At 53.2% G+C, this 22,314-nt stretch overlaps 7 protein-coding genes across 7 annotated transcripts; 5 read left to right on the forward strand and 2 right to left on the reverse strand.

The window, feature by feature from the left end:
- Positions 1 to 837: 837 nt before the first annotated feature.
- Positions 838 to 3,608, forward strand: HD553DRAFT_281820 (putative lipid particle protein). The gene is made up of 5 exons (XM_046178139.1): positions 838 to 1,378; positions 1,462 to 2,821; positions 2,891 to 3,203; positions 3,267 to 3,324; positions 3,398 to 3,608. Exons 1-5 carry the CDS (start codon positions 1,192 to 1,194, stop codon positions 3,460 to 3,462), a joined length of 1,983 nt encoding a protein of 660 aa, XP_046038436.1. The 5' UTR covers positions 838 to 1,191; the 3' UTR covers positions 3,463 to 3,608.
- A 3,298-nt stretch (positions 3,609 to 6,906) lies between these two features.
- Positions 6,907 to 8,210, forward strand: HD553DRAFT_269206 (putative S-adenosylmethionine transporter; the record flags this gene model as incomplete). The annotated part of the gene is made up of 6 exons (XM_046177606.1): positions 6,907 to 7,077; positions 7,142 to 7,298; positions 7,355 to 7,470; positions 7,532 to 7,693; positions 7,755 to 7,977; positions 8,020 to 8,210. The coding sequence occupies 6 exons, from the start codon at positions 6,907 to 6,909 to the stop codon at positions 8,208 to 8,210; spliced, it is 1,020 nt and encodes a 339-aa protein (XP_046038437.1).
- Positions 8,211 to 8,291: 81 nt separating this feature from the next.
- On the forward strand, positions 8,292 to 10,089 carry HD553DRAFT_307134 (putative t-SNARE). Its single transcript, XM_046179391.1, has 7 exons — positions 8,292 to 8,568; positions 8,634 to 8,772; positions 8,877 to 8,970; positions 9,032 to 9,273; positions 9,339 to 9,484; positions 9,553 to 9,707; positions 9,772 to 10,089. Exons 1-7 carry the CDS (start codon positions 8,493 to 8,495, stop codon positions 9,781 to 9,783), a joined length of 864 nt encoding a protein of 287 aa, XP_046038438.1. The 5' UTR covers positions 8,292 to 8,492; the 3' UTR covers positions 9,784 to 10,089.
- Positions 10,090 to 10,280: 191 nt separating this feature from the next.
- On the reverse strand, positions 10,281 to 12,297 carry HD553DRAFT_348573 (uncharacterized protein). The gene is made up of 6 exons (XM_046183394.1): positions 11,930 to 12,297; positions 11,636 to 11,696; positions 11,466 to 11,553; positions 11,197 to 11,378; positions 10,969 to 11,103; positions 10,281 to 10,876 (listed from the first exon to the last, which is right to left on the reverse strand). Exons 1-6 carry the CDS (start codon positions 11,973 to 11,975, stop codon positions 10,735 to 10,737), a joined length of 654 nt encoding a protein of 217 aa, XP_046038439.1. The 5' UTR covers positions 11,976 to 12,297; the 3' UTR covers positions 10,281 to 10,734.
- A 297-nt stretch (positions 12,298 to 12,594) lies between these two features.
- On the forward strand, positions 12,595 to 14,172 carry HD553DRAFT_307144 (uncharacterized protein). Its single transcript, XM_046179392.1, has 5 exons — positions 12,595 to 12,864; positions 12,962 to 13,097; positions 13,211 to 13,362; positions 13,484 to 13,578; positions 13,697 to 14,172. Exons 1-5 carry the CDS (start codon positions 12,745 to 12,747, stop codon positions 13,758 to 13,760), a joined length of 567 nt encoding a protein of 188 aa, XP_046038440.1. The 5' UTR covers positions 12,595 to 12,744; the 3' UTR covers positions 13,761 to 14,172.
- Positions 14,173 to 16,104: 1,932 nt separating this feature from the next.
- On the reverse strand, positions 16,105 to 17,331 carry HD553DRAFT_307146 (uncharacterized protein). The gene is made up of 3 exons (XM_046179393.1): positions 17,118 to 17,331; positions 16,508 to 17,050; positions 16,105 to 16,427 (listed from the first exon to the last, which is right to left on the reverse strand). The coding sequence occupies exons 1-3, from the start codon at positions 17,278 to 17,280 to the stop codon at positions 16,183 to 16,185; spliced, it is 951 nt and encodes a 316-aa protein (XP_046038441.1). The 5' UTR covers positions 17,281 to 17,331; the 3' UTR covers positions 16,105 to 16,182.
- A 306-nt stretch (positions 17,332 to 17,637) lies between these two features.
- On the forward strand, positions 17,638 to 21,861 carry HD553DRAFT_330919 (P-loop containing nucleoside triphosphate hydrolase protein). Its single transcript, XM_046181993.1, has 12 exons — positions 17,638 to 17,774; positions 17,861 to 18,079; positions 18,155 to 18,350; positions 18,424 to 18,562; positions 18,639 to 19,015; positions 19,080 to 19,359; positions 19,438 to 19,895; positions 19,963 to 20,614; positions 20,675 to 20,762; positions 20,830 to 20,948; positions 21,010 to 21,411; positions 21,485 to 21,861. Exons 1-12 carry the CDS (start codon positions 17,753 to 17,755, stop codon positions 21,530 to 21,532), a joined length of 3,000 nt encoding a protein of 999 aa, XP_046038442.1. The 5' UTR covers positions 17,638 to 17,752; the 3' UTR covers positions 21,533 to 21,861.
- Positions 21,862 to 22,314: the final 453 nt, after the last annotated feature.

Raw genomic sequence — 22,314 nt, forward strand, 5'->3', positions numbered from 1 at the left:
CGGATTTGGTCTTTCCGACCGGGTCGACCGAAGAGCTTCTTCTCTCGCGTACACGATTCGGCACCGCAGGATCCTCTCTTCTCGGTTACATATATACAAGGGTGTTTAGATGTTTTTTTCACGAAACGACCGACGAAACGAGATCTGCCCCCACGTCAGCCTGGATCCTATAGACGAAGAGAAGGATCACAGCGCGATGGCCCGGGGAGACCTACATATACTTTCCTTTTACCATATCACCGTCTCTATATCACATCTCATGAAACGAAGACGTTGCTGTTTCCGAATGTTCCCGATCCTCCGAATCTGATCAAAAGGCCAGTCTGACCAGTCTGAAAATGTGTCGAGATTGTCACCTGCGACCTTACACGGGCAGGTGCGGTATGAAGGAATATCGCAGCGCCGTGCCCCGATCGAGTACCGAGGTCGAGGCGCGATCTACAGTATGCAGTATGAGTCTCGGATGCAGAAGAGCTAAATTACCCTATTTACTCTAGTTACTCTACGCGCATGGCTCGGCTGTGGGACGGTGCGATCGCATGAGTACTCATTTGTGTGTGGTGATTCTCGGCGCGGGGTGCTGGGGAGTCGCAGCTAGATGCTGGCTGTTGGCTGATAGCTGATGGTGTGATGGACATAGTTAGCATCTCGAGGAGGTCAGCCATCCTCCCATAGTGATGATCCCCCAATTCCCCACCCCTCTCCGTGTGCCTCCTCTGTCCTTGTTGTTGGAATTACTCCGTGCGCGGCCGCTCAAAACAAACAACACGACGGGGGCGGCTGCAATCTAAATATCATCGAAGCGAAGCGATCGTGCTCGGTTTGCTTGCGGTCAGCTGCAACGTAGTACGACTACTCGTTCAGCTGGTCTCAGCCTTCCACTTCAAAAGATTATCAGATCCACTAGAAGGGCAAGGTGATAACCCACTTTGACGTCATATCTACCACCACCACCTTTGAGAAAGCGATCTCCTGATATCGTCATCGAGCGAGGCGAGGCGGAGCCCACGGGGGAATCAGCGAAGCGATAACAAACACAAACAGACGAGATCGAAATCAATAACAACCCCCCTGGACAACTCTCGATAATCGCAACCTCTCAATCGATACGTTCATCGACAGTATCATCATCCCCTATACAAGCTACACACAGGTCAGATCAGACAGGTGAAGCCTATCGACCCCCTTACCATGCAGATCCCCTCGATCCCGTTCCCGAGGCAATTCAGCCAAGATCCCGCCGCCTATGTCAAATCGATGAAGGTCCAACCGGGCGCACCGTTGAGCGGGGAGGCAGACTTGTTGCCCGCCGATGTCGCCAATCGATCCGAAAAAGACCTGATAGGTCTGATGGATGCTCCGGCGAGGGCCGCGTTGAGTGAGTCTGGACTGGTCTATTGGTATGAGGGCGTCGGGAAGTCGAGGCTGACCTACAGGGCACATCGTTTGATCGCTGTCTAGACATGCCAAACGCCTTGACCTCGACAAAACAGGCCAGAGCACTCCGGCGGCGCCCGGAAGACGTCATGACGCCTGATTTCGAGCTCGTTCAAGGGAGAGAAGCACGGCCGGTTGGCAATAGCTATACCTCGTCGACAAACGTCCCGAACGGATCGGCGGCCAACGTACCATTGTTGGCCTTTGACTCAACCGATGCGGCAGAGGAACAGGTCGGTGGAACGAATGGGTTGGATGGATCGAACGAGGATGGGTACTTTGGACGGACTGTGGCGGCGGCGACGGGGACGGCATTGAACGCTTTCGGTTGGTCCTCCTCCAGAGGACCTTCGCGGAGTCCATCCCCTTCGTCTGGTTGGAGGGATAATACCCTCCTGCGCAGAGTATTCATCGACCGTTCCGCCTCGCCCACCCAACACCTCTTACGACCGACTTTCCCCCCACCATCCCTGTCGACCTACTCCCCGGCATCGCCACGACCGCTAGGGCCCATCGAAAAGGTCAAGCTGTTCTTCATGCAGACCGTCTCGCTCGTCATCTCGACATTCTTTCTCTCCGGTGTCGTGCTCTGGGCAGTGAGCGTGGAAAGCATCACCCAGATCCCTCGCTTTCTGAAAGGCAAGTCGAAGAAGCATAACTTTCCCTGGGACGACGAAAAATACTGGACGCAGAACGACCATACGAGCAGGAACCCGAGGGATTACGCCAGGGCGATCGGGATGGATATCGAGGATGAGACGGTCGAAACTGAAGACGGCTATCAGTTGAGGGTTCACAAGGTCATTGATCCGGACGCGAGGAAACACTCGGATGGCAAGGGCGGATTCCCCGTGTTGATCCTGCACGGACTCTTTCAGTCCTCCGGGTCGTTCATCACGTCGGAAGAACGATCCTTGGCTTTCTGGCTGGCGAAACAGGGAGGCTATCAGGTCTATCTCGGGAACGGAAGGGGCGTCTTTGGGATGGGTCATCGGAACCTCAACCGGTCCGACCCTAGGTTTTGGGACTGGACCATCAGAGAACTGGCCATGTACGACCTGCCCGCCATGGTCGACCACGTACTCGCCCAGACCGGTTACTCCAAGCTCGCTTTCATCGGACACTCGCAGGGCAACGGGTTGACCTTCATCTCACTCTCCCTCGGCATGTGCCCGGATCTGGGAAGGAAGATGTCGCTCTTTGTCGCCCTCGCCCCTGCGGTCTATGCGGGACCTTTGACGCAAGGCTTCCCGTTCGCGCAACTGGGCAAGATCGAATGGCCGTTGTGGAAAAAGCTGTTTGGGGTACTGGATTTCATCCCGTTGATGCGGTATGCGGCAGATTCGAACCTCATTCCGGCCAAGGTCTTTGCCACGCTAGGCTAGTGAGTACTGTGGGGATGGCTAGTAGTCGAATCGTTCGTCGGGAGCTGAACCTTGGACCCACCCGGCAGTACGATGTTTGCGTTCCTCTTCTCGTGGACCGACACGCACTGGCTACCTCGACGTAAAGTCAAAATGTTCCGATTCACACCTACACCTGTCAGCTCGGCCGCCGTGTTCTGGTGGTGCGGCAAGGGCGGGTTCGCCGAACGGAAATGCTTGTTGGACGACACCCTCGACCGATGGTTCGACGAGCGGTTCCCGCCTTTGAGCATTTATTATGGGGGCAAGGATTACCTTGTCTTGACCGAGCCTCTCTTGGAACGGCTCGAGAAGAAGGAAAATATACACCCCATCAGGGTGGAAAAGCTTGACGAGCTCGAGGTAAGTCTTCGCATGACCTGTCTATGCCAGAATAGCGAGACTAATATGGTCGTCGTCGTACAGCATTGCGATTTTCATTTCAGCAGTACGGCCGTGGAAGACGTCTTTTTTTCGCTTCGAGGTGAGTTGCTTGAGGTTACATGGATGCCACAATCTATTGTGCTCATGATACAATCATTTACCTCGATCTGTAGACTCGATCAACCAGACTCGCCCTCGCTACCCAGAGGAGGTGGAAGAAGAACAGGCTCAGAAATAGGCCAGCGCATACGTAAATTTATAGATGAGTACATACAGACTTGCACGTTGTAAGCAGTGGCCCCTGGTAAGCTATTATAATATACCTACGATATCATACACGATGTACAACATAGCAACATGCGATACACGGTACTTGAATGCATCTATTCGCTACTCGTACGCTAGCTTTGTGGTTCATTCCGGTGTTTTGCTTCCGTCAGGCCGAGGAGCGGCGGGGGGGTTACCCGAAACCATATTCATCATCTTGATCATCGATCCGTCCACACGTCTTTTCTTGATCGTTGCACCTCCTTGCAGCCTTGTTACCATCGCAACCCTGATCTCGTTGGCTCCGAATCGACAAAGTCTGTTCCGCCGCCGCCATGGAAAAGTTTCTGGCCCGCTTCAAGCCGTACAGGAAACGCTCAAAGGACGGCTCGTCGGCTTCGACGTCGACCTCCAAGTCGGCAGGTCGTCCGACCGGTAATGCGAACAGCTCGAGCTCGTTCAATGGAAAGCGTGAACATACCGTGGGCATGCCCCGAAGCAGGTCCAGCTTTTCGGCGCTTGCCGAGGTAGAGGACGTACGAGAGCCCACGTCTGCACCTAGGATCGATCTGGATTTCAAGATTCCCGGAGAACGAACCATTCTCGACCCTCCTGCACCATTGTCGTATGAGGAGCATCAGCACGAAAAGGGAGACGCCAAGGATCTTCTGATAGGGGAAAAGAAGGCGGTCGATCGAATGCGTTTCTCACCCGAGGCAGCGGCTCAGGCTTGGAAGGTGTCGGGAGGGGATTTACTGGCCATCGGTGAGCGGTTCACCATCATAAACGCTGCGAGACCCTGACAGGTCGGCTGATATATACTTCCTCATCATATTCACTTTGCAAGGTTTGAAGAGCAAAAACCTCTTTGATCTGTCATACAATGAATTCGAGACTACCCGGCAGGACTTTTATCGCTTAGCCGCCATCTTCACCATATCCTCGGACCCCTCGTGTCTCTCGGAATACCCTTCTCTCTCCGACTACTTTCCTCCTCCAGCCTTCGTGACGGATGATCACGACTGGTACGCCGACTATAGCAGCTACTCGGGATATGTTCGAAATCCACAGGTTCTGGTACATTTCCTGAGGTGGATTACCAAGCGGGTGAATGGCCCCGAAGCAGGGGCGCGGTCAGGAGATGGGTTGCCAGAATGGTACAGCAAGTTCGCAGAGCACGAGAGTAGGGAGGGATTCCCGCACAACGCATGGCATACCGTTCTCGAGTCCCACATCCCGACTTCGTACTGCCATTACCTTGAGGAGCTGTTCGACCGGGTTGCAATCGTTTGTGCCAACGAGGCGGACAACGGCGCCAGTATCGACTACATGTGTGGCACATTGGGCTGGTGGCTCTTGGGTTCAGACCTTCTGGTACCGACATCGAACGCGGACAAGCGGGTCGATCGCCTGGCTGCGCTAGAGGAACGGTGGACTAGTGCGTCAAAGGCGATGGGACATCTATTCAGGTGTTGGGTCAGGTGAGACACCAACCTTATCTCATGGTGAATGCTATAGCTAAAGCTGCATTGATATTGGCATTCGCAGGAATCAGCCGGCAGACGCTACACGAAGTCAACTACCACTGTTGATTCGCAATCTCGTCGGAGAGTACCGCGGAGCAGAATTCGAGCTGGCGGCGATCTCGCAACGCAGGATACTGTGTCTACAGGTTACAAATGAGTTGGAGCACGATCAGCGGCCTTCTATGGCGTTGTCCCAGGACGAGCTTGGGGTGGGACTGATCAGGGAAGCGAAATATGGTTCACCAGTCTCGCTGGCTAGGTGGCAGGAGGCAGGTGATCAAGAGACGCCAGGATCTGAAATCGCCCTTTTCGATGTTCTGAGTCGCTCGACAACCGCTGCCGGGGACACCCTAACGGACTTTGATCCAGCTGTCGTTCCTGCCCCGCTCAGTCCAGGCTCGGCCTTCGAGAATACGACAGTATACCGACCTTTCCGCAAAGCCTCCACATCGTCTTTCTTCTCGGATCTTAGCACGCCCCTTCAGGTATCCCGCTCGAACAGCTGGCTACCCTCTTCAGAACCTGCCAAACCTTCCTCCAGCTCGAGCTCAGCAATAAATTTGGGAAGCAATACCTCCCGGCCTATCGCAAGTCTAACCGCGTCCGGAGATGCGCCTGGCGGAGATGCAGACTGGAAGACGTTCACGAAAAGTGGATTTGGCAGTGGAACAGAACCCATAGGTCTTCGGCTCGGGGACGCTTTTGAGGAGAAGCGCCCAGATCAGGTACACGGCCGTGATCGCGATCTCGCCATTCAGTCGCTCGGCAAGCAAAGTACGAATGGACCCCTTAGCCCCACCAGCCCCGGAAGTGTCCGCATGAGCAGTAGACGCAAGAAACGTGATGTGACTGGCATCTTTACGATCAACCAGCTTCAAGCGAGAGACGTTTCACCAGCGTTCTTGGCGTTTCTTAAAGACGCGGAGATCGACCAGGAAGCGGATCTCTACCCGGGTTGGCCAGTCTTGCTGATCATGCAGACAGACGACGCGATCCGTGCTACTGCTCGTCTCAAAGGCGACTGGATCGTCATTAGCGGGACCCGATATAATTTGCCTCCCCCACCGGCTCCTCTGCCACCTCCACCGGTCGAGAAGAGGCCGCTTCCCGCTTCCCCGAACGTTGTTCCTTCCCAATCCCCTTCAACAATCTCGGGCTCAAGCTCGAAACGCGTCAAGACATATCGGCGTACTAGCCTGTTTGGTATGTTATCGATGAGTTCGAAGCCCAAAAGCCCTCCTTCCGGACCCGAATCCTCTCCAGGTCTCGAAAGATCCCCTTCAGCTGGGCTTCAGCCTCTCGTGGTCAACGAGATGGGTCAAATTGAACGGAAAGAATCGGCCGGATTGGCGATCACTGGGGCGGATTCGAAAGCTTCGCAACGACCAAGGGCAGCCTCTTACACGTCTAGAAAACAGGTGCCTGGAATGCTGGATGACGTGAAAGTTGAATCGTCCAGCTCGCTCAGCCCGTCCGAAGGCATCAAGGGAACGGCTATATCGCCTGCTCGCAACAGTACCATGCTGCAAAGCCCAGTCGAAATTACGGCATCGGACTCCAAGGGAAATTTGGTTGATATACAGCACGGCGATGCTATCCCATTGAGTGCGAGCTCTTTGGTAGACGAAGGGGATGCGATGAATCCTCCTCAGACGCCGACCTCCACGCTACAACCGGGAACCCCAGGGTTTGAGACCGATGTGGCTATGTCAACGCCGCAACGCGGTCGCAGATCTGCCGCTCCTTCTCCCGACTCTGCTCTGGTTGATCCGGTCATCTCTCGATCGACAACTCCGGAGCCGATGTACCACAACGCGGACCAGCCTTCGGAATTGCCCGCGGGTATCACGGATCTCAGCCTTTCCGAGCCATCTGCGAGCGGGGTCGAGATGTTACCTCCTCGCGCTGAAGGCTTTGTCCAGTTGGGAGCTGCCTTGCCCATCACCTCGTCCACTACAAGCAAATTAGAAGGTCCGAGCGTCGTCGCTTCGAGCGTACTAGAGGAAGAAGATTCAGCTGCTTCTGTCCGCACACCGCCGACTTTTGTTCGCGCCCTGGTGGTGAGTCCAAAGAACGTCAGCGTGACCCAGCGTAGTATCTGACGTTTTTTGTGCAATTCGACAGGCTGGTGCAGTCGCAGGATTGTCGGTGGATTTGATGTTCTATCCGATTGATACTATCAAGACACGATTACAGTCTCAGCAAGGATTCGTCAAGGCGGGAGGATTCAAGGGGATCTACAAAGGTGTCGGCAGTGTCGGTGTAGGAAGCGCACCAGGTGGTGAGTCGCTGCTTTTGCTTTCGTAGGCTGTTTAGAACGCTGATCCTGGTCGACAGCTGCCGCGTTCTTCACCGCTTACGAGAACTTGAAGGTGAACTTGCCAAAACATTCGGCAGCGTTCAGCTCCAACCCAGCCTTGACCCACATGTTTGCGGCTTCCGGCGGAGAGTTTGTGAGCATCATCGTCTGCCTCTTGTCCGTCAAACTATCTAACAACTACCCTTCTTGAACAGATGGCATGCTTGATCCGTGTCCCGACCGAGATTGTCAAGTCTAGAACTCAGACCTCGGCTTATGGAGCGGGAGCATCTAGTCTTATGAGTGCGACAAACGTGTGGAAGCTCGAAGGTTTGCGAGGCTTTTATCGAGGGTTCGGGATTACTTTGGCAAGAGAGGTAGATACCGTACGCACCCAATACAACCAGCTTCGCTGACGCCGAGAATTGTGCGCATCAGATTCCCTTTACCGCCATCCAGTTCCCGCTTTACGAATCCATGAAGACAAAGCTGTCGGAAAACTACCTTCCTGACAAGAGAAAGCCGCTTGCCCATGAAGCTGCTGTGTGTGGAATGATTGCAGGAGGTATCGCAGCTGCATTGACGACGCCGCTTGATGTCGTGAAGACGCGAGCGATGCTCGAGGCCAAGGTTCGTCCTGCAGCATATTGCTTTCAAAGGGGTTATCACTAACAACCCACCTTACAACCTCAGGCGACAAAAGCTGACGGCGCTTCGAGGAGGGCTGCCTCGGTCCTGTCTATCCCGACCCGCCTAGCGCAGATCACCTCGCAAGAGGGCGTCAAGGCGTTGTTTGCCGGCGTGGTACCGCGAACGATGTGGATCTCGTTGGGAGGAGCGGTGTTCTTGGGAGCATACGATTTGGTTTCGGATCCATTCCAGCTCAAGATGTAGTGGCAGCATAAAACTCTAGCATGGACAGCAGCATGTGTGTGTGTTTGTAAGACAATGACATAGACTTTCCGGTCTCGATACCCTTGAAACCCCTCCTCGTCCTCTTACATCTTTGCTGCTGCACGCCCCGTCGACCGCGCGCAACTCTTCCGATCAACCGCTGAGGACGACAACCATCATGATCTCTTCCTTTCGCCTTGACGACAAGCACCTTCCGATTTGCCATCAAACCGGTACATCTCTTAGATTCAGCATCTGTTCAGATATATATATCACGTCGACATGAGCTTCAACGATCTCGAAAGAGGGATGGGTCCCGGGAGTTCCGGTCGATCAGCCGGCGGCCCATCTCAGTCCGGCAAGTCGGTTCGAAAGGGGTGACAAGCTGCCAGCTGCAGCTTACAATTCAGTCGGTCATTACAGAAGAAGAGCAAGCTTTCACAAAGCTCAAGGACAGCGTCTCGATACAAATCTTCAAGATTCAAAGCAATGTACAGGGTATCACTCGGCTGGTGGACAAGCTGGGCACGCCGCAGGATAGTGACAGCGTCAGGACGAGTCTGTGAGTCGTGTATATATTGTCTATTTCAGGTCATTATACTGTCTTGAGAGTATAATCAGAAATGAAGGTGTCCGTGAGCTAACAATCCTTGATTTCTCATGTAGAACCAACTTGACCGAAGCGACTCGAGCTATGGCCAAGCGTACGACGGAAGACGTTAAGAAGCTCGCATCTTGGCCATCAGAATCATCATCGGGGGTGAGCATTCTACCGTCTCTCTGTATACACTCGTCAAACTGACGGCTTCATCAAATGCCAGGGCCCTTCCCGGAAACCTTTGCAGTCGAAGATCTCGAAAGACTTTACGACCGCGCTGACGGCGTTCCAGCGTATCCAGAAGGTATCGGCAGAGCGACAAAAGACGATGGTGCGGAAAGAGCAGAAGAAGCTGGGCGATATGGTTGAGGATGCACAGGTCGGGTACGAGGACGATTACGGTGGTGCCGATAGCGAGCGGGATGGACTGGTGCTACAGCAGGTGCAGCAGCAACAACAACAGCAGTGAGCATTGATCGAGGCTCAGGACGGTATGATGGTCTGCATCTAACATGTATGATCTCTCGCAGTATTCCGCCAGAGCAACTAGCTTTCCAGGAGTCTCTGATTGCCGAGCGAGAATCCGACATTCGAGAGATTGAAGGTGGCATTCACGAGCTGAACGAGATCTTCCGGGACCTAGGCAAGATCGTCGAGGAACAGGGTGGCATGATCGGTGAGTTATAGCACTTTACTGCACGTTGGGGAACATCGGATACTAATATGCATGTCTGCCGGATACAGACAATATCGAGAGCAACATTGTCTCTGTCAACAACGACGTTACCTCTGCGGGCGAAGAGCTGAGAACGGCTCACGACTATCAGCGAAAAGCCGGGCGGAGGATGCTGTGCCTGATGCTCATCCTCGCCTTTGTGGCTGCTATCGTTCTTCTGGCCGTAAGTCTCGTTGGCTTTCGAGATCCATGCTCTGTATCAGAAGTCTCACCGGTCTGTTTTCCAGATCCTTTCTTGATCAGTTCAGCATTCTCAGAGCATTCCCGTCTCGATCTCCACGTTGTATGCAAGCCTCGGTCTATTGGTATATTTGACACCCGGCAAACATCCACATCCTCCTTGAACGGGTGCACCTAATACCTCCTGGCAACGACTGGCCCACCAACCAGCATGTTCAGGTCAGAGGGGCGATTCGCCGCTTGGCCTTGATGTGCATCAAAAACTTCGCTTTGGCTCGGCCTGAGTTTCCTGGCAAAGATCCTTTCCACTATACTGTCCGCGACAGTGCTATAAGGAGATATGAGCATACTTTCTTGCATGGTGTTCATTAGCTGGGTGTTCTCGCCATCCAGGCTTGCTTTATCGTGAAAGTATCCTGCGGTAGACACGCTGCTTGACGTTTGAGACAAAAGTCTCAGTGTTCTGTTCTGATTAGAGGAGACCGTCGACCTAACTCGCTTTCTGTCTCATCACATGCTCAAGAAACTATCAACCCGAACCTCGAAATTTTCGGAAACAGTTGGTAAGAATGGTCGTTATAGTAGCATCCGAGACGATTACAAGACGCAAAGCACTCGAACCGAACGAGGGCAGAGAACAGCCAACCGAAGGGGGTGTCCTCTAGAAAGGGTATTTAAGTCTGCCCATTGGTTGATCGTGCGTGTGGCTCTTTCCCCCATACTGAAAGTCGGTGAGGATATCTTGCTCATCATGAAAAAGGGCTACAGGATGAAGAGAATGTCTAAATGTGGGGAAGATAGAGAGGGAATGTGTGATACCATAGCTCGAAACCGTCCATGCGTGAAAAAGCAGAAAGAAACCGTCCAGGTCCATCGTCATTTCGTCGTAATGCCCATACTGAACCTTGCCCTTGTCAAGTCCCGTCCCGTCCAGGGTACGTCGCTCGACCAAAAGAGATAGGCCACGGGTGGGGTTGTGCTAAGAAGTCGGAAGAGATGCAGAGGCGCGCTTAGAGGGCAGCGGCGACGACAACGGCAAGGGCGGCAGCCATCAGGCCGGCAGACTCGACCTTGGAAGCACCGTTGGCGGGGGTGGACGTTGCGGCGGCAGCACCTCCGGTAGTTCGGGATCCAGTGACACCTCCGGCAGCACTACGGGCATCGAGGAATAGGAAGAGGCGAGGTGAAGGTGAGCTTCAGCTGGACCTCGCGCTGATTCGGAGTCAAGTGATGATGGTGCTTACGAGCTGGCACCGGAAGCGGCAGCAGAGGTGGCCGACCTGGCAGCCGAGGCGGCTGACGAAGCAACGGACGAAGCACTGGCGGCGACTCCGGCAGCGGTGCTGGCGGCGGCAGAGGTAGCGGACTCGGCTCCCGAGCTGTAGCGAAAACCCAGCCAAGACAACGGACGCTCATCAGTGTCCACCATCGTCTTTCAAACCTTTAACGATCCCACAAGATGATAGACTCACGCAGCGGAAGAGGAACCGGCAGGGGCAGCAGCGGCACCCGAAGACGACAAACAAGCGTCAGACGAACCGGGCCTAATGGTCAAGGCGTCGCTGTACTTGGGAACACCGGTCGAGTCGACGAGGGTGAATCCGACCGAGGTACCGGCCGAGATGTTGACGTTCCAAGTGATGGGGCTGTTCTCCTACGAGGCCGGGGAGAAATGGCAAGGAGGTCAGTATACATGGTCTCGTTCAAAGGTGCATAGGTTTGATCGGGATGGTATACGTACGACCTGACCAAAGTCAAGCAGAGGAGTGGCGCTGGGCTGACCACCGGGGATGACGGAGAGGTAGTAAGGTCCAGTGGAAGGAACCCAACTGGTTTGTCGTAAAACATCATCGAGTCAATGACCTTGATCCCTTGCACGCTCATCACGAAGGTGCGAGCAGGAAGACTTACGAGATCTGAATGGGCTGGCACTGGTACAAAGCAGCAGGGGTGTTGATCTGCGCAGAGACGGCTGTGAATAGAGCAGAAAAATAGAGAGATGGTCAGACAGGGCGTCCTTGCCTCGAGAGGAAGAGGTGTGGAGGGGTGTCTCCCGGCTCGGACACCTTGCCATCACACGACCACATCGATTTGATCACGTGGGCATTATCACTCAATAGACTCGCCGAGGAGATCGAATCGACAGGCAGCTAACGTGGATGACAAAACGAGTAGGGAGACGAGTAGGAAAGAAAGGGAACTCACCAGTGACGGCCAAGACGGCGGCGGCGGTAAGCTTGGAGAAGAACATTTTTGCTGTGTAAAGGGTTGATTGATTTGATGTGCTAGGTCTGCGGTTGAAAGGTTTCTGCGTCGAGATGTGGTTGTGTCGTGTAAAGACTGTGTAGAGTGTGTTGTTGTATGTAGAGAAGTTGAAAAGTCGTGCAAAGAGTACGTGAGATGCGTTGTGAAAAGAGAAAGGGGCGAAAAAGAGGGGGAGTGATGAAGAAAGGAGGGTGGTCGTCGAGAGTTATATACTCGTTTGCTGTGTGTGCGCTGTGTACTGTGTGATGTGACACGGTCTGATGGAACATCCATCATCATCACATCTTCCCCCCTCTGCCTCCTCTGCCCTCGCTGTGCCGCGCGCGACCCCCAAATCAACAACAAAGTTTCGAGTGTGCAGGTGGGATCGTGAAATGTCACTTCGGAAGGGGAGGCCGCCGCGCGAACTAAAAACTAAAAACACCAAACAAGGCAAAACGACCGAGGGTGCCGTGATAATGATGCCGTAAGTGATGAACGACGGCACAAGAGGGAGGGAACCCTCGATTCGCGAATCGATCGATGAAACGCTCGAGTTCTATCAAAGAATTCGGAACGACCAGAGAGGGTTACGACTGAATGACGTGGAATTAGCGTCGACCAACGCCGTGACCTCGTCCGGGGATGACGAACCCAACCTTGGGCCCTTTGAATGACCATACATGCTCGCATATGCTCGGATCTGTGAGATTGCGAGATCGAATCGCCGTAACAGGCTGATACCATCCGCCCTCACCCTATAGACTCACCTCACCATGTCATCCGGACTCCCTCGATCGTCCTACGACCCCCGTCGCATCTTCCTCTTCAACCTACCCAAGCTCAACCTCGGCGGCAAGGGAAGAGAGATCGGTACCTATCTCGCCGGAGGTCTCGTGCGTCCGATCCATCGTTACTCGAACTTCTCGCCGCTCCGATCCGTAGCTGACGGTTGCATGAATTGCTCGATCGTGCATTGTCCCACGCTGACAGTTCGCAGCATCGTTCTTCCTCTTGATCGACGCTTCTACCATCTCGTCACACGCCAAACCACCCCCCGACGCTCCTTATGATACCGTCCCAGTGCACATCTCGTTTACGGACTGGATCCCTGCCATCTTCAGTACCCGTAAGTGTTGCTTTTCCCCTTGTTTCCCTGTCCCTTCCGTCCTTTGACTTTGGTCCCGGCGTCACGTCGCTCGAAGCTGACTTTTGCTTCGAACCTCTCTCTGTCTCTCGCAGTGGGCTACCTGACGATCTCTATCCTGGACAAGACTCATCTCACCTCGAACTCTTCGGATTCGTTCGGATCAGAGGGATCCATTGCCTCGCGAGCTAGGGCGGTACTTTTCATCGGGGTGGCCTTGTTGGCAGGGGGGTTCGCTGGAAGTCTGGTCAGTCTTCCGCTTGAGGTGTTCGACACCAGACTGATGTCGTCGTACGGTGACTGATAAGTTGGACCTATCTTGATACTCCTTGCTTCTGCCTGAACGTAAAACCTTCGTCTCGCTACAGACGGTCTTGATCCTAAAATACCTCGTACCGGGGTATAACGCCTATGCCTATTACGGAGCCGCCAACGTTGGAATGAACGGTGGACTCATGCTCAGGTCAGTCTCCCACTCCCACACGCTACCCCAGGTCGTTCCGTCGTATCTGCCTCGTTGTGGTCGTAATCGTAAACATTGTGCTGATCCGGGTCGGGCTTGGCTTGCATTTCTCTATCAGCTCGTTGATACTCTGGATCGCACAGAGCAGTTCGGATGAGTACGAGTATCAGTTGACCGTCTAGGAAGCTAGTCTCGCAAGGCCCGTCCTCGTCTTCGTCCGCGTATCCTAGCTCTCTGCTAGCACATCCTGCTGCGGTTCGCGTCAGAACGGATGGACGGATATCAATAATTCACTTAGGGCTGGATCGCAGAGAACCGTTGAGAGACGCTCGTTGTATATGTACAAGGTATGATAGATGACGCGAGAGATATCAAGGCATGCGATACCCTACACAATATTCGAAAATAGGATGCATCGCTGTGAGATCCGGTGCAAAGACGAAAGAGGGACTATGTCGACGGGTATCTGCTAGAGTGTGCGGAAAATGACTGGACGACCTGCATTCAGGACTTGAACATCAATTCTCTCATCATACCAGATATACCTTCGGTTGTTGATCTCACGATGAACGATGTTATATTTTGTAATTTGGGTTGTTTCGTATGAACCACGAGGTTGGCGTGTTTTGTGGCGTGAGGCGAGGATCGTCGTGTCTCGTCCTGTGTTTTCGGAAAGATTGATGTACCAATCTGGCCAACATATGCGGTGAAAGCTCTCTCATTGAGTTCTGCGAGGCTTATGAGGGGTATTGGAACTTTCACTTGCTATTGAATAACCGAGGAAGTCATGTGAGCTTCGCCGCTCCGAGGCAACCGTATGGCTCGAAAGCATACCCTGTACCAGTACGTATCTCTCGATCCCATATGTTCTGTTTGCTAATCGTCTCGGACAGCAAAATCATGACCTGGAGACAAGCGAAGTTCAAGAACCCCATGCCTATATACAGATGAGCAGTCGATGAGCAGGCGGTGCTGCACAGCCAGGCGCATGTCGACATTTTTCTGAGCCCAAAACTATGATGCTCGAAGTCCAGTGAGATGGTCAATTACAACAGGGTCATTCAGTTGATCGAACTGAACTGGCTAAGGGCGGACTTTCTCGTGCAGGCATACATAACCGCATCAAGAGGAAAGTTTCCTCGGGAACCGTCCTCTCACCACCAATGTACAGCGATGCGGAGCCGGATCTAATCCAGACAAGGCAAAGACTAATTGCTTACTTTGCCGAAACAACCTGAAGAGAGCAGAGTGTGCCGTGGTTGGAAGCGGCCCGCTATAAGAGGGAGAAACAAGATAGGCACAAAGCCATCATGACAGAAATAGCAGATGAACAAGTCTCAACTTGCTCCTCTACCATCTGCAACAAGTTGAGTGGTCGCCGACTCTGAAGGAGCGTCTCTCATCTGAGGTCTCGCTGCTGTTCAGAGTCACGGTCCATCTTTCGTATACATCAGTGAGTCATCTTCGCCGTTGTCTTCCCCACCGCCTGATCAGAGGCATACAAACGTGTCTCGAAAAGTCTTGCGTCAGGCCGTTTGTTTCTAATGGGAACAAGTTGTCGAGAAGGCAGAAAGCCCGTGTCGACGCTCGGGCCAGAGCCTTGTACCTTTATCGTTTATGACTCGGGATAAGATTCCAGAGCAATCAAATAGTTTGTCATGCCTTGGTCGTGCTGATTTTGCCTTGCCATCATCGCACGCACGACCGTGGCCTTTCTCGAATATCACGGGCGCCAAGCGCGATCAACCTGAAACGCCATCGCAAGACCTCAAGAGACTTGCGACACCACGCTTGATCACGTGTAAATCGAAGGCTTCCTGATGCGATCCACATCGAAGATCTGTCTGCTCATCGGAGTTGACCGCTTGCCACAAGGGCTATCAACAGGTGAATCTGCAGAGCGTAACGAAGAAGAATCGGTCGACAATAGCGACTGCCCCGAGATCACGACGACAAGATCGCTCTACTGAATTTCCCTTCGACAGCTCGTTCGATCCACTTGCGGCGGGAAATGGAGTTGCAAAACCGCTGCTTCCTGCACACTCCGTAGAGTGAGATGTTTGACTTCCATCGCCGTTTGATTAAATATAGACAGGATTCGGCATCAGCAAGTGCCGGGTACTTGTAAGCATGACGTTATCCGCTGGACTATAATAATGTTATTGACCATGGACCAAGGGTAGACATGACCTCACCAGTATGACTGACTGGTCATAGTCTAAGCCGTATAGCAACTCTGGGCGGAAAAAAGGGCAAAAAGGTGTAGCGGTGTAGATCATCGATTCCAGGACCTGGGGACTTCTACAAAAAGAGTTATATTTTAAAACCCTTTCCAACTGTACTATACCAAATTAGTATTAGCGATGCTGTGCTCAACACATAAACTTCAACATAAAATGAGTACGAAAGCTGGCCCCAAGATCGAGGGAGGCCACTGTAAGCAAAAGGCGGGATTCTGAGCTGCAAGTGCTTGTTCGCACTCGTACAATGCACCGGGCCCTCGACTGCTGCAACTCGCCGGCTATACGCTTCTACAGGTATGTTGCACCCGCTATGCCCCATATGATACATGCATTGTCTCGATCGTCAGCATATACAAGCGATCTAAGCTTTCACTCCTAATCGTCCCATGATGACCCCCTTGGCGATGCCTCGTTGCCCCTCACTGACGTTGACGCCTCTCGTCAGCGCGAAGTCGGCTTGGTGCACGGCGAATCGGTGCAGCGTCTCTCGATTGGTTTTGGGATCGAGGATCGAGTTGGTCGACGAGATCGTGGATTGAGAGAAGGGTGCGGGGACAAGATGCGAGTACGAGCCGACGGACAGGAGGGCACGGTGGAGTGCCGAGTCTGTGTTGACAAGACAGAACGGTTGTCAGTTTCCCCGTAAAGTATGGAAAGCATGACTCTAGCTTTCAGGTCAGACCAACCTCGATCGGCCGATATGTTCTGCTCGTCGCCAACAAATTCCGCGTTCTGCCCTTCCACCTGATTCATACTGGCGACATCAACATCCAACAACGAGGTTGTCCCGAAAAGATCATCCTGGCCCCGCGGTTTCTGTGGAGCATAGTCCTCCAGCCTGATCTGTTGTTGTTGTACGGGAGGCTCAGCAGCCATAGGTTTGATCCTGCTAAACTTCTCCCGAGGCTGGTAGCCAGATTGGGCTGATCTGGACCCAGAGGATCCAGAGGACTCGGATGGACGAGCAGGTTTATCGTTCCTGTATGGCTTCCTCTCCCTCTGTCCCGCTCGCTCATCACCTTGAGACCTCGATCCCCCGGTCGACGAGCTAGCTGCCACAGCCTTATCCTTCCTCATCATGCTCCCGAATCCGCCAGCTACTGAATCTTCCCGTTTGTACAATCGTTGGGCATTCTGTTCAGCCCGGACTTGGTTGGGCTTGCTGCCAAAGCTGACGGTTTCCTTTCGTTCGGTACGTGCTTTGCCGAATCTCCGGCCTATACCAGAGTCTGCGTATGAATTATCAAGATCAGCTTGGCCTCCCTGGATACGAGATAGGTTCGAAAGGCAGCTTACAAGGTGTCGAGACGGGGATGGCGAGCTCTGGGGGGATCTCTTGTAGGAGGTCTGCCATCGACTTTTCCATCAGGGTGGGTCGGGTCGAAGAGAACGTCCGTCCACCAACGAAGACGAAAGTTGCGCCGCGACTGAGCGCATTTTTTGTGGTCGACATCAACATGACTGGTTATTGAAGCTGATATGGAATCGGAATGAGTTTCCTTGACGTGACCGTAGCTCGAGGTAAAGTGTAACATCCCGAATGACCATCGATTCGGCCCCTACCCATCACCTCTCAGCAGGCCGAGGTGCTGAACCTGGCCCAAAAGTTGCGCGCGCGTGAGAATCGGATTTCCCGCCCTACCGAGCTTGCTACGAGCTACGAGTGAGAGTAGGGAGACCATCCTCGAGAGGTAGATCTTCAACATCTTCGACAGCTTCGACCTTCTCACAACGACATCTCACACAGCATAAAAGTCTTAGCTGACACACAGATCAATAGTAACGAGCGAAAGGACCACTCTTTTCCTCAAGAAGAACGACTCGAGAATCGGGATCGAACCGAAAAGTATTGGCCTTCAGCAAGACACGTCGAATTAGCTGCCTTTCGGATCTTACGCAAGGACGTCTCATCAAAGCATAGACCGCTCAAGATGTCTATGGAAGACTACGATGGTGAGGGAAACACTCTCTCTGGGCGTGCGGATCGTCGAAGTGCAGCGAAACTGAGTTCTGTGTGGCTCGGTACGACCACCTTGCAGAGTTTGGTAATTACATCGGCAATGACCTAGACTCGGACGACGATGTCTCCGAGCCGGAGATTGCCCAGGCCTCGACCTCGGCTCAGGGTCAGAACGGCAACGCCGGACAAGCTCAAGCTCCTCTGGAGGGCTACGACGACGATGAGGACGCCGAGATGATGGACCTGGATCCTCAAAATGGCGTCATGCAACTCCAGACTATGGCTGGAGTCGGTACCAGTCAGTAGATTGATCATGGCCAGATAGCAGGGACGAAATCGATCTGAATGCGACACGTTGCTTCCTTCATGATAGACCCCCGAAATCAAATCGTTCTGCATGAAGACAAAAAGTACTACCCTACCGCAGAGGAGACGTACGGACCGGATGTCGAAACCCTCGTACAAGAGGAAGACGCCCAGCCGCTCTCCGAACCGATCGTAGCACCGATCAAGGTCAGAAAGTTTGTCGAGCAGGAGAAGGAGATGCCCGTGACGCGGTACGACAAGTCGTAAGTAGCCATCAATACAGGACCTCATATCACCTGGAAGCTGGACAAGGTTGTTCACACTCACATCGAACAGATTCATGCTGGATCTGATGGAACACCCTTCGATGATTCGAAACGTCATGGTAGCCGGTCATCTGCATCACGGAAAGACCTCGCTGTTGGACATGCTCGTCCTCGAGACGCATCAGCTGACCTGGGATGCCGACGAGGCGGTGAGTAGCCTACGAGCTCGACATTGGTCCTGCACTCAGAAGTGCTCATCTGATCGTGTCGAGTTGCTCTCGATAGATTCGATACACCGATACTCATACCTTGTCCCGCTCGAGAGGTATCTCGGTCAAATCCAACTCGATGTCATTGGTCCTCTCCACTTCCCGCGGTAAATCCCATCTCGTCAACCTGGTCGACACTCCTGGACACGTTAACTTTGTGGACGAAGTCGCCAGTGCGACCCGATTGGTGGACGGAGTGTTGTTGGTAGTCGACGTGGTAGAAGGTGTGATGAGCAACACGACGGAAATCATCAAACATGCCATGCAAGAACGGCTACCTATCGTGCTGGTATTGAATAAGATGGACAGGTTGATTCTGGAGCTCCGATTGCCTCCTTCCGAGGCGTTCTTCAAGATCAAGCATTCGATCGAGGAGGTCAACGCCGTCATTGCGTGAGTCCAAGCTTTACCGGACGTACACACGCAAGCCGTTCTGACAGGAACTGCATCTTTCTAGGTCGATCAACCCGGATGAGAGCATGAGGATCTCGCCAGAACGAGGCAACGTTGTGTTCGCATCGACCCAGATGGGATGGAGTTTCACACTCCAATCGTTTGCTCAGCTTTACAGCGATACGTATGGGGCGGTCGACGTTGATGCCTTTGCCATGAGGTTGTGGGGTAACATCTACTACAACGAGGAGGACAGAAAGTTTTCGAGGAACCCGAAGGACGCCGAGACGAAGCGGTCGTTTGTGCATTTCATCTTGGAGCCGTTGTACAAGCTCTACTCACAGGTCAGTTTGCCATCCCGGCGGAAAGCGCTTGCAACTATAGACCGCCTTCTTATTTAAGGTGCTGTCGTCGTTCGACAGGTATTGAGCGAGGACACAGAAACGTTGAAGGAGACCCTTGCCAAGTTGAGGATCACTCTCAGACCGGCTGCCTACAAGATGGATGTCCGACCCCTGCTAAAAGTCGTCCTCGATGCCTTCTTCGGGCCTTCTAAGGGTCTTGTCGACTTGATTGTGGAAAACTTCCCGTCACCACTGGAAGCTTCCCGCCAAAAGGTCGAGTTCAACTATACTGGTCCTCAGGATAGCGAAGCAGCGTTGGCCATGTTGGCATGCGACGCCTCGGGTCCGGCCGTAGTTCAGGTTGCCAAGCTATACCATACTGCCGATGCACAAGAGTTCCGGGCTTTCGGACGGGTTATGAGCGGGACGATCAAGCAAGGACAGGTCGTCAAGGTCCTTGGAGAGGGTTATTCGCCCGAAGATGAAGAGGACATGACCATGCAGACAATCGACAATATCTGGGTGAATGAGTCGCGGTCAGTATTGCGAATCATTCGGTGTATCGGCAAGACAGCCGAAGCTGATGTTTGTTGCCCTGAACAGATACGTTGTCGAGACAGATCACGCATCGGCGGGGAACCTGGTGCTGCTGGGAGGAGTCGATGCCTCCATCTCAAAGACGGCAACAATCGTGTCCAAAGAGCTGGACGACGAGCTTTACATCTTCCGGCCTATCAAGCACTTTACGCAGTCGGTGCTGAAGATTGCTGTTGAACCCATCTCGCCAGCGGAATTACCAAAAATGTTGGATGGTCTGAGAAAAGTCAACAAGTCGTACCCCCTGTTGACGACGAAGGTGGAGGAGTCAGGAGAGCACATCATTCTGGGTACGGGAGAGCTGTACCTCGACTGCGTCATGCACGACCTGAGAAGACTGTTCTCGGAAATCGAGATCAAGGTGTCCGACCCTGTCGTGAAGTTCTGCGAGACAGTCGTAGAAACGTCGGCACTCAAATGTTACGCCGATACCCCCAACAAGAAGAACCGGCTGACCATGATCGCGGAGCCGTTGGAGCGAGGTCTGGCCGAAGACCTGGAGGGTGGCAAGGTCACCATGAAGATGACCAACAAGGATAGAGGAAAGTTTTTCGAGACAAAATACCAGTGGGATCTTCTGGCGAGCCGAAATATCTGGGCATTCGGACCAGACGAGCAGGGGCCAAATATCCTCGTTAACGATACATTCCCATCAGAGGTGAGCGGTTGCCAGTCGAGTCAGCTTCATCGAGCCTGTCAACTGATATGTAGCCTGCAGGTCGATACGAAACTCTTGACTAGCGTGCGAGAATCGATCAAGCAGGGATTCCAGTGGGGTACTCGAGAGGGACCGCTGTGCGATGAACGTGAGTACCGCAATCAAAGGTAAAACTCAACAGGGGAAGGATCTGAAAGACACGTCTGCGATCGTAGCCATTCGAGGTGTCAAGTTCCGAGTATTGGATGCCTCACTAGCCCAGGAGCCAATATATCGAGGTGGAGGGCAGATCATCCCGACTGCAAGACGTGTCTGTTATTCCAGTTTCCTCTTGGTGAGCTAGGTCCCCTTCTCTTACCGGAAAGGCTTTACTCAGAGTGACGATTCTTGTACAGGCCACGCCACGATTACTTGAACCCGTCTACTACGTCGAGGTGCAAGCCCCGGCGGACTGCGTTGCTGCGGTCTATACTGTCCTGGCACGACGACGTGGTCACGTCACGAAGGATATTCCGAAGCCTGGTTCCCCCCTCTACACGGTACAAGCGTTTATCCCCGTACTGGACGCCAACGGTTTCGAGACGGATCTGCGAATGGCAACTCAGGGTCAAGCCTTCTGTCAGATGCACTTTGACCACTGGAGCGTCGTTCCGGGCGACCCAACCGATACCAGCATCAAGTTGAGACCCCTCGAACCCGCAACAGGCCAGGCATTGGCACGAGATCTGGTACTGAAGACACGAAGAAGGAAGGGGTTGAGCGACAGTATTGCTGTCAGCAAGTATTTGGAAGACGAGGTGAGTCTAGGCAAACGTTCTCGATTCCTCAACACGATGTGCTCATTGAGGCGTATATCTTGCATCAATGCAGACCATCATCGCCATAAGCGCGAGCGGCAACTCGGATCTGCTCTCTTAAATTGAGGCGGGAAATCATCACCTCATCATCATCATTATGTTCTGCGGTATAGCCTACAGCTCTCCGTATTGTAACGTATGTATCTATCTCATATGATCACTGGAGGGCACGCACAAGGGTAATGTCAATGGACACTTGATGCGCCAAGGTTACGTTTGCAAAGTCATGAGCTCTATTTTCGCATCTATTCAAAGCGTCTCATGGCCAGGGTCGTCAGAGTCATTTGGGTCGTCAAGGAGATCGCGTTTGCGTTGCTTAAAGCTGGAAATCCGCGTCCTTTCAGCAAACATATACATGCATATGCTCTCCAGCCGCATGGCACTCACGGATCAACATACATATGGGATGGTTGCATTCCAATGTCCGAATGATGACGCACATGCGGTATGTCGTGGACATCATTTTGTGATTGCAAGCTCGGTCGTCTCCCGCGTGCAAGCGAGTCAAACGTTTCGACAGCCGGGGAGACCTGTCCATCTGCTGACGCGGCGGAACTAGCCACATGTTTCCAGATTGATGGAGATGTCGGAGCTACCGGTGTGAGAGGGGGACTGGAACTTGGGCCATGATGGTGTGCATAGGGGGTATTTTTATTGATCACGATCGAGGGTATGTCTGGCGGCAACGAGATATTAGGACGTCTGACTATGGGCAACACCTAGCGCGCGCGGTACTTACCTGGCCGTGGAGAATTGGAGCGTAGCCGACTTTCGACCAGCATTTCTTGATACCTGCGTTGGCAATACACCTTGCGTAACAGGGATCGGACACGATCGAGATTG

Source organism: Filobasidium floriforme, assembly GCF_021052385.1.
Source record: "Filobasidium floriforme strain CBS 6241 chromosome Unknown HD553scaffold_5, whole genome shotgun sequence".
Taxonomy (NCBI): Eukaryota; Fungi; Basidiomycota; class Tremellomycetes; order Filobasidiales; family Filobasidiaceae; genus Filobasidium; species Filobasidium floriforme.